This window comes from Abrus precatorius, unplaced genomic scaffold (genome assembly GCF_003935025.1).
Source record: "Abrus precatorius isolate BTA unplaced genomic scaffold, Abrus_2018 Scaffold8, whole genome shotgun sequence".
Taxonomy (NCBI): Eukaryota; Viridiplantae; Streptophyta; class Magnoliopsida; order Fabales; family Fabaceae; genus Abrus; species Abrus precatorius.
Window position 1 is genome coordinate 12,962,582 of NW_020874428.1, and position 24,543 is coordinate 12,987,124.

A 24,543-nucleotide genomic window follows, 5' to 3' on the forward strand; every position below is an offset into this window, starting at 1 on the left:
GTGTACTCGTTAAAAAGTAATATAGGATTTTTAAATTAAGTTCTCAATCGTTCTATAAAAATTACTTCCAATTACTAAGAATTTCATAATTTAATTCTTGAGCTCAAAAGATGCAAAATTAAATAAATAATTTAGAAATTAAAATAATTATTACCGAAATTCAAGCAAGTAAGATGGCACACATCTTACTTGAACTTATAGGAGAGGAATCTAGGGCACATGGGTTACTCATTCAATCCTTTATGTTATTTTTTTCATTTTAATTCTAAGTTTAATTTCTTTGTAATTATCAATCATTCATACAATTATTATCAATACTCAATGATCATGGAATATTAACATTCTTATCTCTAAACTAAAATTCACAATGGTCATGCAAGATATTAATTCAAAAAAGAATAAAGCACCTATGAACTGTTAATTTAATAATGATTGGAAGAGAAAGATTAGTTTGGTCTACCTAATTTTTGGTCTCGTTTTATCCTATAGATCTATTAACTAATCGAAGTACAGTCATCTGACGATATAATTAAGTAGGGTTATGTTACAAATTGTTAATTCACAACATACAATTATGTGCAATAAGAAAAAACTAATCACGAACATAAATTAAATTGAGATTCAAACATCAAAATCTCATAAATTCATAAACAAAAGTTCTCATTGCCTTAGCTATGGACTTAGTTCTTCATGCAAAAGAAAAGAATTAAAATGATTATAAACAAAGTCATAGTAAAAAAAAATTAGCAAACTAGAGATGAGATGCAGGCCCGGTTTTGAGGATAGTTTAGAGGTGCGATCGCCTAGGGCCCAAGCTTAAAAGATGGCCCAAAGTAAAAATCGTGTCTTACTTTTACTTGAAAAAATTTCAGCTTTTACAGTTTGTAGTTGGAAAAAATAGAAAAACAATTTATTTTTTTTAATTTTTCGCACCTCACTTGCTATAAATGTAGTCGACTCATTGACCTCTGTAGACCCAAAACTTCATTTATGTAATTCCAAAATTTTACTATTCTTAACATTAAATCTCATGGAGAATTTTAGTTTTCTTCAAAAAATTAAACAGTTATTAAGTTTGTCAAATTTGCAGATTGTTATTTAAATGTTTTAATCAATTATATAATTTTTTTTGCGGTCCCGATGACTATATCATCAACTGAAAGAAGTTTTTTAAAGTTAAAGTTAATCAAAACCTACCTAAAGTCATCAATGTTACAAGAACCGTTGAATGGTCTCACAATTTTATCAATCGATAAAGAATTTTTAAAAAACATTAATGTTAATGTTATCATTGATGATTTTGCATCTCAAAATGCTCGTAAAATTCATTTTTTATGATCTTCTATGTTTTTGTAGTTAATTATAATATAAGAGTTGGTTGAATGAAAGAATATTTTTTTTATAATTTTATTAGAAAAATTATAGCTACTTAAGAAAAAGTATTATTTTAATAAAATTATTAATATATACTTTTATTTTGTTTATTATATTTTATAATTTTTTTAAAGGGCCCTAATTTTCTATTTTGCCTAGGGTCTCAAAAAGGTCAAGAACGGCTTTGATGAGATGAGTTCTCAGGCTTCAAGTATAGTCACTCAAAACTCCAAATCTCACCAAGAGTATGTCAAAGGGTCAAGAGCAAGGTAGAAAGATAAGAGGTGTATCACAGATCAAGGACAAGGTGTAAAATTGGATGCTCAGATGGCTACCCTCACACTTCTTTTATTAGGGTTTGAAAACTGTAACATTTCTTTAATTCTCGCAAGTAAGCACGATCGTGCCAGCTATATGCATGGTCGTGCTTAAAAAACAAACATGAGTGTGCTGCTTAATATGCACAGTCGTGCTTAATATTGAAGCATAGGCATGCTGAGTAATAGAGGACTGAGCGTGCTTTGTACAGATTAGCATGATTATCTCGAGTTTGGGCCAAAAATATCCAAAAGTCTCATGTATCCTCAAATATGTTCATCTACATCAAATAACAAGGTAGTTAATATAAAAATCAATTCAAATCAAGAATAAGTACATATAAACATGTTGAAAAAGGGTGTCAAAATTCAAACTTAATACTCCACCATCCTAACTCAGCTTGACTTCTCTTTAGTGTCTGCGTGCCTCCAATCTATGTCAATACCAATTTTGAAGCGGCACCCAAAGCTACTATGGTAGTTTCTACTGAGAGTTACAGGAGAAAGGAATTGGTGGATAAAGAAGAAAAGGATGAGACAACTGAAAATTGGTGATTTTCAATATGTTAAATTGTTTAATTCGATTAATATTTTATATTTTTACCCTTTGATTATTGAAAAGCTCATGTTACTTATCAAAATAATGAGAAAATAGAAGAATCACCCCTTTTTGAATTTTGCTATATGAGAAATGCATGTCAAATAATATATATTTTAATATTGTTTTAATTTCTATACTTAAAGAATATTGAAATCATGGTTGATTGTCATTTCTTGCTTTTTTTTAAGACAACCTAAGGTATCTTCTGTCTTTTTATTTATTTGAAAACAATTTTTTTTGTTTATTTGAAAATTTAATTTAGATGAGTAGATCTTTCTTCATAGGAGGGTATGGGTGCTTTTTAGAGATATTTTGGTTTATTTAACAATAATAATATGTGTGTTTAACTTTTATCATTTCTGAAATTTGTCTAAACTAATTATTTACTGAGGAAACACTAATAAGGGTTATTGTTAAGTATACTTTAAAGAGAGGTAAGTATCAAAACATTTATAAAGTATTTATGAAAATAATTTATATTTTATAATATATTTTAATTTTTTAAAACAAATATTTTGTAGTTAAATTTATTATATAAATTATTATTTTAAAAAAAGCTTATATAAAAGAAGAATATTTTCAGTCTACTTTCTCGGCAAGGGCATGAATATAAATGTAACGCTTTCTTCCCCAAAAGAAAGAAACTATGATGTTGGAAGACTTCTGCCAGAAGAAACCCTATATGATTAGACTCATATTCCATATTATGTCTTTATCTTTAATAATGTGTTCGAAAAGACACGTTTTGGGTTATAATAATAACCTTATTTTGTCATTGATGTATGCTACACCTCATTCCTCACCTCTTCCATCAAACAGCACAATTTTTTTCTTTTCAAAGCTTTAATTCTGTGGTAACAAGGCTTTCTGTTTCACATACAATCAATTGCTATATGCTCATCGATTTGATATATTGAGGACAAAAAGAAAATCACCTTAGAGTGCAATAAATTTGGCTAAATGTTGCCTTAAAACTTTTTTTGTGGGGGTCAACAATTGTTCCCACAAGCTATTCCAACCTCCAACAAAAAAGCAAATTTCCCACCTTAATAATTGGTCATGATAATATTTATTTCCCTTTCGGCTACCACTAATCTATGTAGCAGGGCATGTCGAGGGCTAGAAATCCAAGCTACAACTCTGTGTTATCTCTGTCACACCCCTCTATTACGTACAACCATAATACTTGACACTTGTGGCTTTAGAAAAAGTTTTGCTCTTGCATAAGTCAACCTTCTCCGCAGGTAGTGTCTACAATAGTGGAAGCCTTCATGTAATGGTGGTCGGTGCTGACAGAATTATGGGGGAACATAGAACCTTTCCGATTTATATATTACCCCACCTAGTCTAGTAGGGTTATCATAGTTTGGATTATGCTTTTTTCTTAACCACTGATTCTTCTTTGAAGTTGTAGCTATTTTCTTACCCTTCACAACCCAAGAAATATGTAATATAGGAGAGTTATCGGTAAGGAAATCAACATGCCAAAGATAACCCTGCCAAAGATAAAGAACAAAGCTTTATAATCTCTATATGCATTGCCCATGAAATTAATATGCAAGCAATCTCTTACATAGTGAATATATGCAAATAACATTAACTTAACTTAATTTGAGTTAAAGGATCACCAAAAAGATAGCCTATATATGTAGGCATCAATTGGTAGGGTAAAAGCCTTACAAGATCAAGTTTTGCAAGAAAGCCTTCTCTAGGTTTTCAGTATCATAAAATCTCTCGTCTTTCTAATGATTACATATTAACAAGGTAAAAGAGGGTGCTAGAAAATACTTTCATGGTTAAAATTTTGAGGGAAACTCGTCATGAAAAGGCAAATTGATTTTCAATCACCATTAACACACATAATTATGGGTCCAAATTATACGTGCCCTGGTTGTTATGGACAATCTGTTTGATAGATTCGGTATCCTAGCTAAAGCCACATAATAATCAATTTATGACGTGTGGTAGGTTAAAAGTTCAATAGAATGCGTGTCAACTTACAATACTCTTTACTTTGTCTTCCATCATTTCATTTTCTGAGTACTTTATCCTCCAATCAACCTTCTACAATCAATAGTACCCCACTCGGACACAACTAACAACTTGATGTTGTATCATTAAATTATTTTTTGGGGGAATGTGGACAACATACTCCTACTCGTGTAATCCAATGAGAGCATGACATGCAACATTGAAATTTAATTTATACATTTTAACACATTAGTTTTTGTACTTTAATTTGTAAGTTTTTAATTTATCAACATATTGAATCAAGATCAAATACGAAAGTCTCGAAGTCAAATCAAATTTCCTGACTTACCCTGTGCTCAAAATATCAGGATGCAACCCATATTCCCTTGCAAATACAAATGGCACAATCCCCTGTGGAAGTGCAGCCTGAGAATAAAAAAATTGAGGCAAAGTTAAGACACATATGTACACCAATTTCAGTCTAGAAATTGTTTTCTGTTCTTCATTTATTGTTTTTTAAGATTTGTAAAGAAATGCTAAAAATAAAAGAAGAAAAAGTTATTTTCAGTATTTTTTAGGAAATTTTAAAAATAAAATTAGGTGATAATTTTATAATTAAAAGTAAAAAAAAAAAATGAAACCGCTTGATTTTGGAATAAAAACATTTATGATACTAGGAGCATGCACCCATAGTTCTGATATATAATAATTTCCATGTGATGCATGTGCCTGCAGATGTGTATTCATTCCACATATATGTATAGTCCAAGTACCTGTACAATGGCAGTGTGAAGTTTGTCTTGTCTCAATCCAATGGCAATGGAAGAAGCTGACATTACAAGAGGCCCACATAGGAAGCGAATGACCATACCCATCACTGCCCTTTTGGTACCGCAGGCTATGATTCGGGGCTGAAGGGCCATGAAAAGCCCTGCACATATTTGGCAACGAGTATCTGTCATTGTTTGTATATATATATGATGACCATTTTAGTACTCATCTTCTCAATAGAGAATCAATTTCATTTTACAAGCTCCATTTTCCCTCCAACATCATGTGCTATTGGGACATCACATTTATTTTATTGGGTTGCCACAAACACCCCAGTACATCACATTTATTTCCTTTTCCTCTTGTGTTCTTTTGTCTTCCTCTTCAATTTGATATTAGGTTAGTGTATTTGTGTAACATTGACGTATATAGGAAGAAACCCCATGTGTATGAAATGTATAGGAAGTAATATGAAACTGAAATGCATGATATAATTAATTATGTTAATATTTTTGTAATGTACCTAAGCTAAACATAGCCATCCCAAGGCCTGCATCCGAGATGATTTTGACAGACGATTTGACAAGACTTGGCATTTCCACATTCCACCTGCAAACTCACATAAAAAAATATTGAATGAGATAAATACAGCAAATTATAGCCTTTAATTATGATGTAGAACAGTTTTCCAATATGAATATTTTTTATGACAGAATAGTTGTCTACTCTAAGGTCACTAAAGTTAATGTGGGGTTTAGTGTCATTCGTCATTAATTTTGGCAAAACGGTTCAGATTATCACTTACTTGAAAGAGATAAGAGACCAAAGAAGTCCTAATACACTGGAATATGTATTAGGGTTTCGAGCAAGTTTCCTTCCTACTACGATAAGTATTAGTCTTATCATGACAAAGGCATGTGGCATTTTCTGGTTACTGATAACTGTCTCTTTGGGATCTTCAGCTTCATCCGGCATTGGGACTTTGGTGCTGTCTCTGAAGCTGATTTCTTTATCTGTACAATAGCCAAAATAATTACGTTAAATAAAATTAATCATATATATATATATATATATATATAATAAATTGTGAAAAGATGATCACACACACATATAGATATTTCATTTTTATTTTTCAGGTGATTTGATATTTTATTTTACAGGACTGTTTAATTGGGGGTGGGGGGTACTGTGAAACAACTCTATTAAATGAATTTTAGATGCCTATGATTCGGTGTTATGATTTGGAGGGACTGTACACAATTTTCACCACCAATTAGGGAATCATACTACTTCGACCATCATGACACACGTGCTCTCTTCCAAATGATGGCTACTATCAATTAAGCTTCTGACTAAGTAAAGTGACAAATTTATATAAAAGTAAATAATTCTATATTGTTTTGACCACTTGTATTATTTTACATTTTAAGTAGCTAAATGTTTCCACTTTAAAGATGGCGTGAAAGGGTGGGAGGGACCACCTGTCTATTGCCGGGTAGTACTCTTGTGAAGATCTAAAATCAAATTATAAAGCCATCCTGTAACTCCTTTTGCGGAGTTTAATATGCATATTCATTTCTCACGTGCATACTTTCCAGTTTATGATGTAACATAACCAAAGAAATGAATGATTCTCAATGAATTACTCAAGTCAGAATTATAATTCTCAAAGGAAAGCACGCTTGAGTTCTTTCTCTTTAGTAGCTAATAAACATAATTTTCTCTTTCAAGTAAGAACTCATGGATTAACTTAAAATGCATGTACACTCACGACATTTGCGGTGTTTTGTTAATTGTTGTTTCTACTTCGGAAAGAGAAATGGCTAAGGTATTTTACCTTCCTTCCTCTGCATATACAAGGTCTAAAATTTCGAATTACCGACACATGCACAATGCTAAGCACGAAAACAAAACACTTATATAGATGCTTGTCTATGTTTAATGATAAGGAAACTTAAATGAAATGGAATAAAATTAAATAGATTAAAGATTTATTTTATTATATAAACATTTTCTAATATTATGAGAAGAAAAGAGGTATTGAATAAAATGTCATGTATTATATCATAGGTTATTTCACTTTGTTTTATTTTAAATCATTAAAAAATAATAAAATTTAAGAATTTTAATTTTCTCACATTCACTCTTTTTTTTACATATGCCATTACAATTTAATAAAGAAAAAGAGGATAAAAAATGAATGAAAGAAAAAGATTGAGTAAGATATTATTCATTAACACCTCATATCTTTCTTTATTTCTTTTTTATATGTTATATTTTTATTATATATATATATTATTTATTTTTTCTCTTCAACGTCATTCTCTCGTTCGTGTGTATCAAACATTTTCCCAGCCAAAATTGTATTTCAATCTACTCATTTCCATCATTTCCGGGGCATGCAAACACACACACACACAGAAAGAGCTCAACGATGAAATTATGGCAAAACAACAAATCAAAGCTTAACAAATTATCACATGAGCAATGAATGCATGAGGATAGGACAAAGACATTAGCTGAGGATGGTCGGGGACAAAACGTACACCCAATGCCTGAAAAGCTCGCATGGGCATGCGCAAGCTCAACAACACGTACGTTTGACGTAATTCTGATATACGATGCCAAACACACTGCCATTAAAATGACATGTCTTCTTCCTCTCATTCCCGCAAAACGACGGCGTTCATTCACGGGACAATTCTAATAATAATAATGCATCTACTATTTTTATTTTTAGTTTTACACGTGGGACTGTCAGCTACTAATATTACAATTTTTATTTTTAACTTATTATTTATATATTCATGTTTATTCATTCATAGTTAAGGATAATTCAAAAAGTTGTAATATAAAGTATATAATATGAATAAAGAAACATCTGTTGTATATAAAAGCTAATTCAGAAATATAAACAAAAATGTCCTGCTCGTCACTAATATTATATAGAAATTATAAAATAATAATACTAATATTATATATTTAAATTAAATATAATTTTGATACACATAAATTTTTATAATTTATCAAATCATTATAAATATTGATTATCACAATCATTACCTAAAAAATTTAATAGTTTTATGATCTGCTCGACAACGTAGTCTGTTCTAATGACTAACATGATATTTGTATACCCGTAATATTTTTCGACAAAAATTACTACAATTAAAAAGGAAATAGAAATGTGAAATAAATAAAGATACATAATAAAGAGAAATATAGAGAAAGTGAACCATAAAAAATTTTGTAAGACACTTACCAGCAGTCCTTTAAATTGAAACTTGTATGCATTGTGAACATCGAATATTTAAAAATATTGTATGAAGATATAGAGTGATAAATGAAGTTTGAATATAAAAAGAGGAAAAGTTACAAAATATCACAATTCACACCGGATTCTCAAGATCAACGAGCAGTGAAACAAAACAAAAATAAAATAAAATAAAATAGAAGCATAAACTTGCGATAACATGTATCAGTCATTGGAGTGTTTGTATCTAACATTATTGGCTTAAATTTATTACACCTATTTGTGGCAATAAATGTTAAATTTAAGTATCGTTTTCATAGTGTGCTTGACCAGCCACTCACTCACTACTACTGCCAAACGAAACCAACCCCACACGTTTGACTGAAAATATGGGTCTTGGTATAGGTTAAGAAAGAAAAGAAAATAGTTAAAATATATTAAAATTCATAATAAAATTATAGTTAAATTAATAAATTTTATTTTGAATTTTTAAATTATAACAGTGGAATATTTTTTAAAAATTATTTTTTCTTTTTACATAAAAAAATAATTTTTTAGAGTAGTAACTCTTCAATTCTATTCTATGAAATAAAATATGATGGGATAATTTTTTATTTCATTTTATTTTAATATTTTTCAAAAAAAAAAATTTTTTTAGAGTAGTAACTCTTCAATTCTATTCTATGAAATAAAATATGATGGGATAATTTTTTATTTCATTTTATTTTAATATTTTTCAACTAATATAATATAACAAGTCTATTTTATAATATTATTCTATTTTTTTAAAATAAATTTTATCCAATAAGATAATGTTATATATTGAATTTATTATTTTAGTCTTATTTTATTTAATTGTCACAACTTATTCATTTTTATTTTATCATATCCACGAAAAAACACTGTACATATAAAATAAATAAAGAAATAATAGCAAAAAAAAATAAAAATAAAGAAATATGTTGACTATTTGATATTTAAATAACAAGAAAAGAAGATAAAAGCCCCTGGCAAACGTACCTGACATAGTAATGTCCTTGCATTCGTGTCTCTCTTCTGCCAGGCATTTCCCCGGCGACTCCCACACCACTCTCCCCGCCGGCGACGCCTGCCGGCATCCTCTTCCACCGGCGACCGGAGACCTCCCCCAAACGGGCGTGCCCGTCTCCATCTCATTGAAATTAGATGCCCTTGGCGTTGGTTGCAGCGAGTACGCGTCGGAGGAAGCGTAGCCGGAGAGGTGGGGGCTGGCACCGAAGGGTAACTCGCCGTCGAGCGCGTGAAGCGGCGTGTTGATGGAGAAAATGTCGGCGTTGGAGAGGTTGGAGGGTCTGGGAGTGATGACGGCGGTGCCGATGGAAGAATTTGATTCCGGAGCTGAGGAAATGGATCTTCGGATCCGAACCCGAATGATTCGGCCGTGGTCGTCGGTTTCCGATTCGGTTCGAAGCGGCATGTCGTGGCCGTCGAGGGATATGACATCACCATCAAGTTCGAATTTTGTTATAGATGCTGCCGTGTGCCCTGGGAACTTGCTTTGGATCAAAAGTGTCGCTGCTCTGTACTCGAACAAGAATAGCAGTAGAGTGTACCTGAAGTCATAAATCATTCACTCGGTTCAGTCATCCCGCATGTGTGTTGCGTAAGAAATGTTCTTCCGAACATTTTTTAAGGATAATTTTTAGCTTTTTTTGTTTTAAAAAAATGTGTGTATATATAGAAATTTAAAATAATTGTAAAAATAAAAATAACTATACACAATATTATATTTATACTATTAATTATCAGTTATTCAAATAACAACAAGTGTTGTAATTAATGTATGTAGTACGTGTGCTGTTTAGAAAAACAATACATTTATTTTTATTTACTTTAGAATTTTAAAAATTAGTATTTTTTTTAAGTTGTTCTGAAACATACATTTAGTATCTAAAAATGTTTTTAGTAGTGATTTGTGAGCATTTGAGAATAATTTAATTACAAAAATGTTTATGTTTAACAATTTTATTAAAAAATTGATAAATAAATTAAACATGCACTTATTTCAAACGTGTATTTGTCGGATGAATTATTCCGAAACCAAATTTGTGACATAGGAACTACTTTAACCGGAGAAATTAAATCACATTAGAAACCTTGTAACACGATTTTTATCATTTAAAGATTATGTTTTAGCAACTAATTTAATTATTTATTGTGACAAAAATGTTAGAAAGTTTTGTGTAAGCAAAACGAGTGAAATAAGCAACGTGGTGAATAAATTTGAGAAACGGTTAACTAATTGGTTACCATATGATGCATTGGAGGACAACGAGTTGCACCATGAGGCTTTGGGTGAAGTCACCGTACATGGCTTGAAGGAGAGGGATACCCATGACGAGTGTATTGGGCAAAGTGGCTACGGAGAAGAGAGTGATGAGCCAATCAAAGGAGCCTTTGACAAAGAAAATGACCCAAAGGGAAAGCAAAAGGAGGACAATAAGCTTGGAGATGGTGTCCGCTACGATGAACTTTGTGTCCATTTGGTAGGGGTTGTTAAGGGAAATGAAGTGGAAAGAGAGCACTGGAACAGCGAACACTGCCACGAAACGGTTGATTCCGGAGCATTGATCTGGGGTGAACATCTTGCACCATTTCACTGATCCGTATGCCACCAACATTGCGAAATATAGAGGCACCATGGCACACATTACCTTGTACAAATCGTCTCCTGTTATCATCTTAACTGCTTCTCTGAAGGAGATGGGTGTATTATGTTATTGCTGTTGTTGTTGTGTATTGGTGTGAATGAGAGATAAAAGAAACCGGAGGGGTTTTATAGAGCGTTGGTGGACGGGTTTGCCCTTCGCAAAGCCCGTTATTTACTAGGAAGGTGTTGTGGTCAGTGCCTAGTGCTATCTGCGGTTGTTAGGGTCAATGATTGGTACATATATACAGGGTTTAGCGTGCCAGAAAAAAAATATCGAGGGGGGGCTGAGGGGGACGAGCTAGAAGCATGATATTCATTTGTCTTATATTTTATTTACTCTTGTTATCTCTATTTATTTATTTATTTTATTATTATTAGTATTCATCTCGCACTTTTATGAAGGGGTCTGAAACATATACTCTCATAAATTATTATTTGAGAGATGAACAAAAATAAACAAAAATAACAGTTACACTATCTTAAAATTGATTCTTTTAGGATACTGATATCATTCTCTTTCTAGCAAACTATCTTATTTTATTTTTGGATTTCGTTCAATTCAAATTCGAGCCTGGTAAGATTGTTAAGGGTGATAAAAAATTTTCTACTGCGTTTTAATGCAATTGCATTCTTAAGAATCAACTCAAAATCATTAGTTAAGTCTAAATAATATCTTATTAGCTGATTTACACATTCAGTAACAAACCATTTTATTTTATTTTGTATATAATATATGAGAAAATAAGAAATTTTAAAAACTGTGCATTGTTTGAATAAAAGTGCATAAGATTTCCTATATTTTTCTTACATTTCTTTTTTTCACTTTTTTCATCTCACTTTTTTCATTGTGTTTTCCTTCTCTTTATATTTTCTTCCTTGCAACATTTTCACGTCCTACGGGTGTGAAACAAATATTAACTAAAAAAAAGTAACGACAAACTAAAAGATTGTGGAGAAAATTTTAACTAAGCTCTTTTAGTTTTTTTTCCCCTAATTAGTTATTTTTATATATTCCTCAATCTAGTTGTTTTTAAATTAACAATCAATTGTTATAATGTTGATAGAAGAAAGAATTACTGTTACTTTGTATAAATGTAATTGCCTGTCTTCTTTATAACCAAAATGATGAAATTTTAAAAAATTAATGTTTCATGGAACATGATTTTAGAAAGACTTTTAGCTAACAGCAAAAAGTATTGAAGTCCTTTAGATACTGTGGACATTCTAAAACCATGAGGACTGAAGCTTTTTACGTGTTCGTTTTTGTCTGCTCCATAATGGTTTGGCCTGCTGGGGCCGCGCTTGATTTGTCCCCGCACTATTCATTTGTCAACACCTGTAACTTGAAAAAAAATTAAAATTTTGTCTCTTTAAGCCAAATACCAGTAATGAAGATTAATATCTTACATTTTTAAGTAAAATATATTCTAACTTCCACTAAATCTATTCATTGATTATCAATTTGACATGGTATAGTAAAGAGTATAAATAATAATGTTTGCGACACAATCTTTAATAATTTTTTATTATTAAATTAAATTTATTAAAATTTTAAAAAATGCGAAAAAAAAGTGAAAAAGAAAATGAATTATAATCATTTATGATTATTATAATTTTTAATAAATTTTAATTGTATTACAAAAATGTGTTAGAGAAGGTATTGCTAAGATTAATATGAATAATGTGTACAATATAAAATGAGTAAACAACACATAAAAATGTTACTAGCTAAAATGCTCAAAGATTCATAAACTACGAATAAAATATAAATAACATAAAAATACTTAAATTCAACGCATATTTAAGATTTTTTTTCTTCTAATTTAGAATTAATTTAAAAATAAATTACTAAATTAGGGTAAATGTGAAATGTATTCTATGTGTAAGATTATTTTTTTTGACATGTACAAACTTGAGGTGTGAGGTAGAAAGGGAGGGAGTAGACTTGGGGAAAGGGGAGGAGTAGGGGTGGAGGAGAAGGAGGAGGGGAAAGGAGAGGGATAGGGGCGGAGGAAAAGGAGAAGGAAAAATGACTTTTATGCAATTAAATAAAATAGGTTCAAAGACTTATTTGTAAATCTTAATTTTAAATAATAAAAAATATTTTAAAAATAATGTGACATATCACATGATACATGATAGCACGCGGAGTGCTAACCTAGCTCTTCGTTAGTCAGTTCAGCACTTAATAGAGAAGAAGTTAACGACAAAGACTAAATCTTAATTTTCTAACTTTACAAGGACTAAATATTAAAAAAAAAATTATAAGGACTTATTAAAAAATGACCAACATTTATAAGGACCAATAATATAATTAAACCTTTAATTAAAGCATATTATGAGCAGACGTATTAATTTTATCCAGATAAAATCAATGTACGAGTTTAGTATAAAATATAAAAATCAAAGCATAAAAATATACAAAATATGAGGATTAAAACTTTATTCAAAATCCAATATTACCTTTTCTTTCGAGGATATATTTTTTTTATGAAATTTTTTATGATAAAATACAACTCAGATCTAATGAACTGATTGTATTCATAAATTTGCTAATTAATTAATTAATTTGAGCAGCACAATTAGTTCACAAGCACCTTAGAATCATGTTTTTTTTTTATATAATTAAGATATTTTTAAAAATTATTTACCTAATTAATATATATAAAACTTTTGTTTTGTGTTGATCTTTTTTTTATGTCACAAAATGTATCGTATCACTTATATAAACAATACTTTCTTTTATACCACGATGATATGTAGGCTTTTTTATCTAAATAATACATTTTAAAAATTAATTCCTAAAATAAGTTTTATTTAAAAATAATTTTCTGTCTAGTACATTTTCTTGCCATTTCAACACTAGTATCAGCCATGCATGGATGGTAGTATTTTATTATTATTATTATTTAATAGACTATTGGTTATCTTGGGTTGATACACATTCATAGATTGATATGTGTCATCATTACAATACTATCGAACAAAAAAAGATGATAGTAGTATCGACCGTAAAAGTGTGTAAGGACTATCATTCCAAAATAGGTGATATTGCTGTTATATTAAAACGTGTCTTTAGGAAATTTTATCACTATAAATGTGGGTATTATCCAATACTAAAATAATAGCAGGTGATTCAAGTTGCAAACTTACTTCCATAATCGACATAGAAGGGTTGGGTAAGACCACTCTTGCCCGGAAGATTTATAACAATGATGTTCCCACTAGTGCATGGGGTTATGTGTCTAATGATTACAAAGCAAGGGAGCTTTTATTGTGTAAACCCTGAATTTAGTATCAATATTTTGATTGTAGTATGAGTACTGTATTGTTAATTGAAAGTGTGCATTGATTTGTGTGATGATGTGGATGTGTGTATATATATATATGTGTGTGTGTGTGTGAGAGAGAGAGAGAGAGAGAGAGTGTGTGTGTTAACTTGGATTGGCTGGAGTTGATTGAAAAACATAGGATGAGGATGGGTGAATTGCAAGGGCGTTCTCGCTATAGCAAGAAGGTCCTTGACAAGTGGCGTGCATCTGTTGCCTTCTCACTACAGCGAGAGGGCAACAGAGATATAGTCTTTTTTGGGTGCAGTCTCGCTGTAGCGAGAATATGCAGAAATCAGTTACAGTTTTGTCTGGTGTTTTTGCTGTAGAGAGAAGGGGTCTCGCTATAGCAAGAATGTCGCAACACTTTGGTTATTTAAGGAGTTTAGGATTAGGGAAATTGTGTTTCCTACTTTTCCTTCGTTCTCTCATTCGATTTTCTCAATCCCTAGCCTTTTTCACTAATTAAATTGCCTCTTAAGCTGTTTGTGCCCTAGATTGAAGGTTGAAATTGTGTTTGGAATGTTTGGAGGTAAGTATTGTGAACTAGGGTTTTCAGTTTTCGCCTCCTTCCTTGTTCTTTTGAGTTCTCATGGAATTTTTTCATGTATCTAGGGTGAAGCACTACGTGAGGGACATAACGCACTACTAGGAAGGTCTTAGATGCAGGTTTTTACTGGCCCACATTGTTTCGAGATTCTTACACCTATTGTAAGAATTGTGAACAATGTCAAAAGACGTGTTCTATCTCCCGTAGAAATGAGATACCTCAACAACCATTATTGTTTTGTAAGATATTTGATGTTTGGGGTATTGATTTTATGGGTCCATTTCCTGTCTCATTTGGTTTTGTTTATATTTTGTTGGCTGTTGATTATGTCTCCAAGTGGGTGGAGGCCAAGGCCACCCGAACTGATGACTCTCATGTTGTTGTAGATTTTGTCAAATCACACATTCTTTGCAGGTTCGGAGTGCCCCGGGCAATCATCAGTGATCAAGGAAGCCATTTCTGTAACAGGAACATGGCAGCCCTGCTAAAAAAATATGGTGTCACTCACAAGGTTTCAACTCCATACCATCAGCAGACTAATGGACAGGCAGAGGTATCAAATAGGGAGCTGAAACATATTCTGGAGAAAACAGTTCAGGCAAACAGGAAGGATTGGAGCAAGAGGCTTGAAGATGCACTATGGCTTACCGCACTGCCTACACGACCCCTTTGGAGATGTCCCCTTTATAGAATTGTCTTTGGCAAGGCATGCCACCTTCCGGTGGAAATTGAGCACAAAGCATATTGGGCAGTTAAGAACTGTAACTTTGATATGAGCCAGTCCGAATTTCACAGGAAGTTCCAACTTCAGGAGTTAGAGGAGATTCGGTTGGAAGCCTATGAGAACTCCCGCATGTACAAAAAAAAGACAAAACTCATTCATGATAAGATGTTGCTGCGGAAGGAATTCTCCATAGGCCAGAAAGTGCTTCTCTACAATTCTCGCCTCAAGCTCTTTTCAGGTAAGTTTCGTTCTAGGTGGCTTGGCCCCTATATAGTAACTAAGATTTTTTCATATGGTGCTATACAGATTTTGGAGCCTGGAACAGATAAAGTATTCACAGTGAATGGCCACCACTTGAAGCCTTTTCATGAAGACACACCCTTGGAGACCATTGAGGAGGTCCGCTTGCTAGCGGCTACTTATGCTTGATTAGGGAGTTCCCCTCTGCCTTTCCTTACTATATTTTACATTTCCATTATGCATTACATTGAGGACAATGTAAAGTTGAAGTGTGGGGGAGAGAGTAACTTTATTATTTAGCATTGTTTTTGTTTTGCTTTGTTGAATTGGAACTTGTTGAGTTAAGGCATTAGTCATTAAGGAGAATAGAGTTCCTACATGATTTCATTTTTGCTTCTTCCTCTTGATATATGTGAATTGGGTGATTGATTTTGATTTGTATGATTGAGTATGTTAGACTTTACCTTTGTGAGCTTTTGAGCCTTATTTTTGGATGGTTGAAATTCATGCCATTCTTTTCTTTCTTGTGTGCTTTCCCTCTTAGATTTTGTCATTCTAGAACTTGTTTTGATTCTTCTTTGAGGCTACATTTTTCAATGCATTCATGAACATAATAGAGGAATTTCTTTCATTTTACCCACTTGACCATATAGCCTACCTTGCATTTTGCCCATTGTTTAGCCCTTTGAGCCGTATTGACCATTCTTTGGCTTCTAGCACATTATAAGCTTTAAGTGAAAAACCATGTTATACCTAACCTTAGGGAATAGGGAGTGCATTGGTTTCATTAATGTTATTGCATTTCAAGTGTGGGTGTTCGGAAAGAATGCAAGAAGAAAAAAATAAGAAAAAATAAGAAGAAAAAAATAATTAAAAAAATTTACAAAGAAAATGAGAATTTTTTATAAAGGGAAAAGAAATTCCAAGGAGAGTAAATGTGTGTTATGGCTTGATTTGTCTAAGGACCAATGTTATTCCTATTCTCTTTGGTTGTATCTTGTCATATCCTCATATTTCTCTACCCTTACCTTAGCCCCATTACAACCATTGAATAAAGCCCTCTTAATTTGTGTTTGCATATGATTGTAAGTAGTGGAGAAGTAGAAGATTAACAAGCTTATGGTAATGCATTGTCTTTTGAGGTGACTTGAGTGAAACACTTTGAACCATACACTTGAGAGTTGAGTCGTATACACCATCTTGTGAGATCTTTCATGCTTGATCTATACACTTTGAATGATATTGTTTGGCTTGCATTTTTGAGAGGTTGGGAGTTGGATGTTTGATTGTTGTAGAACTCTTGATGCTTTATTTGATCTTGTGTCCCTAAGTTCAGCACTTCTAAGGATTCATTGGAGAATTTGTTTATTTGTTTTGATTATTCTATGATTTTTTAGATTACATGTTTTTATTTGCTTGATTATGTCTTATATGAGGACATGCAAGAGCTAAGTGTGGGAGAATTTGATCAATTGAATTTTTATAATATTATTTCCTCTCATTCCTAGCTCATTAATCCTCTTTTGTGCCTAATTGGTTGAATTGGATCATTTTATGATGTTTGAATTTTATTTGGGCTTTATTTAATTTTTCCAGTATTTGGCAAATTCTGATACTGTTTTAGTTTCTGGACCATATCTTGAGTTGTAGAACACCTTTCATTGTGATTCTTGATTTGTAGGAAAGCTAAGAGAAAGGTTCACAATTCATATGAGAGGTCAGAAACCAATTTTGATGATAAGAAGCTTAAACTGGGCCTGGAAAAAGTCGGAACGCTGCAGTCACAGATCCTGAGCAAGGTGCAGTATTTGGGCCATATCTCAGTCCACAGACATCCGATTAAGCCCATTCTAGTGGCGTTTTGAATCTAACATCCAAGGCTACAATTGTCCTTCAGGCCATGAACCAAAAAGAGGCTGTTTTCATAGCCAAAAAAATGGAACAAAAGGACAAACAGAATTTTAAATTTTAAATTTTGAATTTTGAATTTAATTTTTTTGGCTCCTCTCTTCTCTTCTCTTCTCTCTCTCTCTCAGCCCCTCTCACCTTTACGACTTATTGTTTTCCTCCATTAATGGAGGCTTAGATTTCCATCTAATTCAAGGATTGAAAAAGGGCAGAGACACTCTTGAGGATCGGTTTTGCAATTTATTCAACAACAAATTCAGTTTCATATATTCCTTCTTTCTCCTCTTGCTAATTATGATTTTCAATTGAAGTTCTTCGTTTGGATTGATAATTGTGCAGTTGTTTGATTACATATTATTCGGTTGATGTATGTAATTAATTCTTGAAGGAGTGTGAATTAGATTTTCAAGTTTGAGATCTAAGATTAATGACATTGGTGAATTAAATTAACACAAATCGATTAGGTTCTAGAGGTTTCTGAACTTTGAGTGAATTGTGTGTTAATTGAATGCATGAGGGTTCTCGTGTGAATGCTTAATTTGAATTGAGGTTTCATTCGAATTTAATATTAATCACTAATTTGTTGGTTGATGCATCTCATTGGAATCCGGTGATAGAGTGGTCGTAGTTCTTCTAAATTCTTGGATTAGAGTTTTAATTCTTGTTAACTTTTGATTCTAATTAGTGTTATTTGATAAATCAAACCCCCTTTAATCTTTTAATCGTATAACGTTATCATCGTTGAGAGACGACTCGGATTGCACATCTTACTACATAATTTTTATGCAATTTGGTTTTTATTAATTTATCCGAGCGCGACACTCGCAATCAAAATTTTGGTGCCATTGTCGGGGATGATGATGTTATTTGATTATATCATTATGTGTTAATTTGATTGCATTGCATATTCTATGTTGCGTTTTACATCTAATGCGTTTTTCATCGAATTAGAATTCTGCATAATTAGCATTTTTCCTTTAGTATAATTGTGTCTACGCATTCTGTTTTAGTAGCCTTTGAATAGCATAGTAGGTAGTCATCTATCCTTGCTTAGTATTACATCATTCAATTCTCTACATTTTGTATTGTGTTTCTGCATTTTTACATTCTGCATTTTAAAATTTGATCGCGAGTGTCGCGCTCGAACAAATTAATAAAAATTGAATTGCATAAAAATTATGCAGTAAGAGGTGCAATTCGAGTCGTTTCCCAACGATGATAACGTTATACGATTATAAAATTAAAAGGGGTTTGATTTATAGAATAACACTAATTAGAATCAAAAGTTAACAAGAATTAAAACTCTAATCCAAGAATTTAGAAGAACTACGACCACTCTATCACCGGATTCCAAGGAGATGCATCAACCAACAAATTAGTGATTAATATTAAATTCGAATGAAACCTCAATTCAAATTAAGCATTCACACGAGAACCCTCATGCATTCGTTTAACACACAATTCACTCAAAGTTCAGAAACCTCTAAAACCTAATCGATTTATGTTAATTTAATTCACCAATGCCATAATCTTAGATCTCAAACCTGAAAATCTAATTCACACTCCTTCAAGAATTAATTATATACATCAACCGAATAATATGTAATCAAACAACTGCACAATTATCAATCCAAACGAAGAACTTCAATTCAAAATCATAATTAGCAAGAGGAGAAAGTAGGAATAGATGAAACCAAATTTGTTGTTGAATAAATTGCAAAACCGATCCTCAAGAGTGTCTCAGCCCTTTTTCAATCCTTGAATTAGATGAAAATCTAAGCCTCCATTAATGGAGGAAAATAACAAGTCGTAAAGGTGAGAGGGGTTGAGAGAGAGAGAGAAGAGAAGAGACGAGAGGAGCCAAAAAAATTAAATTCAAAATTCAAAATTTAAAATTTAAAATTCTGTCTATCCTTTTGTTTCATTTTTTAGGCTATGAAAACGGCCTCTTTTTGGTTCATGGCCTGAAGAACAATTATAGCCTTGGATGTCAGCTTCAAAACGCCACTGGAATTGGCTTAATCGGATGTCTGTGGACTGAGATATGGCCCAAATACTGCACCTTGCTCAGGATCCACGACTGCATCATTTTGAATTTTTCCAGGCCCAGTTTCAGCTTGTTATCATCAGAATTGGTTTCTGATCTCTCATAGGAATTGTGCACCTTTCTCTTAGCTTTCTTACAAATCAAAAATCACAATAAAAGGAGTTCTACAACTCAAGATATGGTCCAGAAACCAAAACAGTATCAGAATTTGTCAAATACTGGAAAAATTAAATAAAGCTCAAATAAAATTCAAACATCATAAAATGATCCAATTCAACCAATTAGGCACAAAAGAGGATTAATGAGCTAGGAATTAGAGGAAATAATGTTATAAAAATCCAATTGATCACTAGGTTTCAGTTTTCGCCTCCTTCCTTGTTCTTTTGAGTTCTCATGGAATTTTTTCATGTATCTAGGGCGAAGCACTACGTGAGGGACATTTTCTACTATTATTTTATGATGGGTCTTCGTTCCAAGGTAAGGAAAGTGATCCCAAACCCTAACTCCTCTTTGGTATTTTTTTTTTAAATTGAAGAGACTAAATTTTCTAATAGATCCTTAATATTTTCCTAAAATCTAAAGTATAAAAGTAGGAAGTTGAGAATGAAAAATCCATGATTATTTTCAGAACCATATGTATATATTTTGCAGAAAAAGCTCTGAAAAGAACTGTTTGAGAATATTCGGATTTTTCTAATTGAGGTCTTGGAATAATAAGGATATTGTGGATGTTGGGTGATGTCAAACCTTAGGATAGACGATTTTGTTAATGTTGAATTATACGATTGGACTAAGCCCAGAGATGTCCAATCTCTGGCACATTGTATTGATCTGTGTGATGTATGGGATTGTGCGAGAATTTTTTTGTGTTGAATGAATATTTTTTTTATGATTGAGGTATATGGAAATTGGTTGAATTAGGTTGTTAATGAAAAGTGATATACTATTCTTGAATGATGATATATTTTGATGCATGAAATGAAATAATGTGAATGATGGTGGAATTGTGAGAAAAGTGATTATAATACGAAAGTTAGAATGGTTTATGGATGTGATTATGATATAGGTATTGTGATACAACCAAGAGGTGTATTCATAATACATATATCATAATATATCAAGTTATGTAGTCCAGACTCATGTATTATAACACGTTGATCTGTGAGAAAGATATAGAAACGAACGAGAAATATTAGCGGTGAGTTTAGATAGCTACAGAGATATACTGGGGTATAGAGTTCGGAGAAGATTTAGAAAATCTTTAGGAAATTAGGGTGGTAAATGCTAAGTGTGAACAAGTGTATAATGATTTATTGAAAGTGTGATAACCATGTCGTAATGGTTTCAAACAAAACTAGATTTTTCAAATAAACATACAATATAGGGAGCAAACCTAGTTCACCTCACAAGGACATGAATTCATTCTATTTTAATTTTTAAACATGCAACGGTGATTAAATTGAGGATTTGTGATTTTCAGATGAATTAAAAAACGAAAGTAATTTAAATGAAAGCGGATTAAAATAATGAACGCGAATTTAAAATTTGAAAACGAATCTAAAACTAAATCTGACAATAAAAATGAATTCAAAATTGAAAACAAAAATTGAATAACAAGAACGATTTGAAAATGAGATCAATTAAGACGAAAACAAACGAAAATAAAAAATGAAAATAAAAAAAAAACAAAAATTGAAAACAAGAACAATTAAAACTAACACGAATTAAACCTACAAACCACAGACGCAAATTAAGATTACTATATCGAATTTGTCCAAAACTCAAATGCAATAGAAACCAATCAATCGATATTACATTCAAGAACAAAAACCAAATTTAATCAAATTATGCATGCACAAATCTTAATCAAGAATTGCAAAAAGATGAAAAGACAAACTCGAAGCGCTCAATTGATCTAGCAATCCACGCTTGAAATGAGATGCTTCACGATAACAAATAATTGAGAACACAGCAGGACCTGAAAAGATGCAAGCAAACGAATGGAACAAAATAAATTTTACTCTCAAAAACGGGAAAGAAGGTCCTTAGAAAATATAAAATTCTCCAACAAAATTATGAAAAGGAAATTAAAACTAAAAAAAATCACTAGGTCCTTGAAAGTAGACCTCTAACCCCTGTAAATACTGATCTTAAAAGAAAACAAAAATAAATGGGTCAAGGCCTCTGCAAAAAATAAAATAAAAGTCCTAAGTAGAAACCCTAAATATAAAAGGTATGTTTTAAGTCTGAACTTCAAAAATTAATAGAAAATAGTTCTGAACTCCAAACAGCATAATCCATACGTCCAAATTAAAGCCCAAAAAGTCAGGAATCCATTGCAAAAAGAATAATCCAAAAAGGAGGTTTGCAGAAAAAGTTATGATCAAAATATTGGACAAAGGTTAGAATAGAGAAAATACGAAATATAAAGTAAAGATAACAAGTTTTCATAAAAACTTCAATTTAATGCAAGAAATGCAAAAATATGCTAAATGCAATAAATAAAGAGAGAAAAAGGTATTTTAGAAGATGTCATAAGGCTATAAATGTGAGTACAAAATATGAATCATCAAAGTGAAAGCATTCACAGGCCACAACTCGTTTCCTGACGGGTCTCCTGAATATACCCTTGCTAAAAGGGGTCAAATTGGCACACGTATATCTGTGTTGCTGCGGCTAACCAACGGCTATCTAAGCTATGAAGTCCTCAAGGGATCCCAGGGGCATTGATTATAAAAATGAAATTAATGCAAAAGTGTGATGTATATGAAATAATATAGAAGTTGTATGATTATAATATATGTATTTTAACATATTGGTTGATGTTATTATGATATATGTGTTGTAAGACATCGACGGGTGCGATGAAGACACATGTATTGTGATATATTGATCGACATGGGATAATACATGTATTATGATGTACCAATTAGTAGAAAGATGCATGTTGAGAAAGTTTCAAATGTGATTGATGGTTTGTGGTGTGTACTCCATTGTGATAGTGATCGATATGATTTAATTGCTATTGTTAATTTAATTCATGTTAGAAAATATTTATAGCATTATATATACATATATGATGATCTCGCTTATGTCAAACAAGAGATTTAGTAGGGCGGAAGATACTCACCTTTACTAATATTTTCAGGTAATAAAAATAAAGAGATAAAGATGTTTGACCCGTCCTAGGATCATAATCTAAGGGTGTTGGAAGGAAGACTACTTTGTTGGGACTGAGATAATTTGAGAAATTGTATTGTTTTATCTAATCATATTTTGCGTTAATCAAATTTTGTAAATGATTTTTAATGTCTGATTTTAAAATTTATAATATTTAGGCCAATTTTGTTGTAATAAATATTTTGGAAATGTCCTTATTAGAAATTCTAAATTTATACGCATTCAATATGAATCAAATGATTTGCTAGAGGTAAAGCTAAGTGTTATTTATTACCTTTAAGTTTGAGAATTATTCCTTTGGAAGTTTTAAATCTTTTTGGAATTTTATAAAACCTTTATAAGGAGAAAATATATAATTTTGTCTTTATTATATTCTTAAATCTATGAATAAGAACAAAATTATTTTCCCATTCGCTATAAAAATTTATCTATTTTGAATGAAGAGAACGAGGATGTTACATGTTGAGCTTTCTCAAATATTTTCTGTCGACATTTGAATATGATGATTTGTTCAAGAAGAAGAAAGATGAAGTTGAAGCTATTGTTACAAGTGAAGAGAAACTGAAGACAAAGATGAGAGAATGTTTGAAGGGGAAGAAGTACCTAATAGTGCTTGATGATATATGGCAAACTCAAGTGTGGAACAACATAAAGGATGTCTTCCTAAATAATGATGATGGCAGCGTTAACAGTATACTGATAACTAGTCATGAAATAGAGGTTGCAAACTACATTGAAACCACATCTCCCTACCACCTTCCTTTCTTTAGTTACGAAGAAAGTTGGCAGCTCTTTTCTAAGAAAGTGTTTCAAGGTAAAGAGTGTCCTTATAATCTCGAGCCTCTCGAAAAATCCATTGTTGAGAGTTACAAGGGCTTGCCACTTGCCATTGTGGTCGTAGCATGACATGTTGCAAAGAAGGAGAAATCACAAAGAGAGTGGACAAGAATCAAGAACATCACTTGACATCTTACTCAAGACATGATGGAAGTCATGTATATACTGAAGCTTAGTTACGACAGCCTACCTCAAAGATTGAAGCCATATTTTCTGTATTTTGGAATCTATCGTGAGGACTATGAGATCAGGGCGAGGGATGTGATCCAAATGTGGACGGCTGAAGGGTTCATTCAACCACATGAAGTTGGAATCCCAAGTGCAGCAAAACCAGAAGATGTTGCAGAGTACTACTTGGATGAGCTAGTGGATTGCAGCTTGGTGCAAGTGGTAAGCAGGAAGAGCGATGATAAATGCTTTCTATACTTGATCCTACATTGCAATTTATGAATGATAATTGAGAGTTTTAAGCTATTCATTGAGAAAATTTACTATTATTAATTTCATTTTATTCATATTTTAGGAAAAAGGATCAAGAAGTGAAAGCCTTAAAGATGTCGAGAATTAAAGAAAAAGAAACCAGAGATATACACAGGCAAGTACATGCCCGTGTATATGAGCGTGTATCTCACTGGTCGCGACAATTGAAGTGTATCATCAAGACCAGAGATGTACACGGCCAGATACACGGCCGTGTACATGAGCGTGTACTTTTATGAAAAGCTTTGAAGGACATCTATTAGAAACCAGAG

At 32.0% G+C, this 24,543-nt stretch overlaps 2 protein-coding genes across 2 annotated transcripts; one reads left to right on the forward strand and one right to left on the reverse strand.

The window, feature by feature from the left end:
• Positions 1–3,721: 3,721 nt before the first annotated feature.
• LOC113846516 (auxin efflux carrier component 6) lies at positions 3,722–11,007 on the reverse strand. Its single transcript, XM_027474891.1, has 8 exons — positions 10,577–11,007; positions 9,308–9,879; positions 7,783–7,788; positions 5,840–6,047; positions 5,558–5,643; positions 5,037–5,194; positions 4,613–4,689; positions 3,722–3,788 (listed from the first exon to the last, which is right to left on the reverse strand). Exons 1-8 carry the CDS (start codon positions 11,005–11,007, stop codon positions 3,722–3,724), a joined length of 1,605 nt encoding a protein of 534 aa, XP_027330692.1.
• Positions 11,008–23,413: 12,406 nt separating this feature from the next.
• Positions 23,414–23,860, forward strand: LOC113874250 (disease resistance protein RPP13-like). Its single transcript, XM_027512482.1, has one exon. It carries the CDS (start codon positions 23,414–23,416, stop codon positions 23,858–23,860), a length of 447 nt encoding a protein of 148 aa, XP_027368283.1.
• The last annotated feature ends 683 nt before the right edge of the window (positions 23,861–24,543 follow it).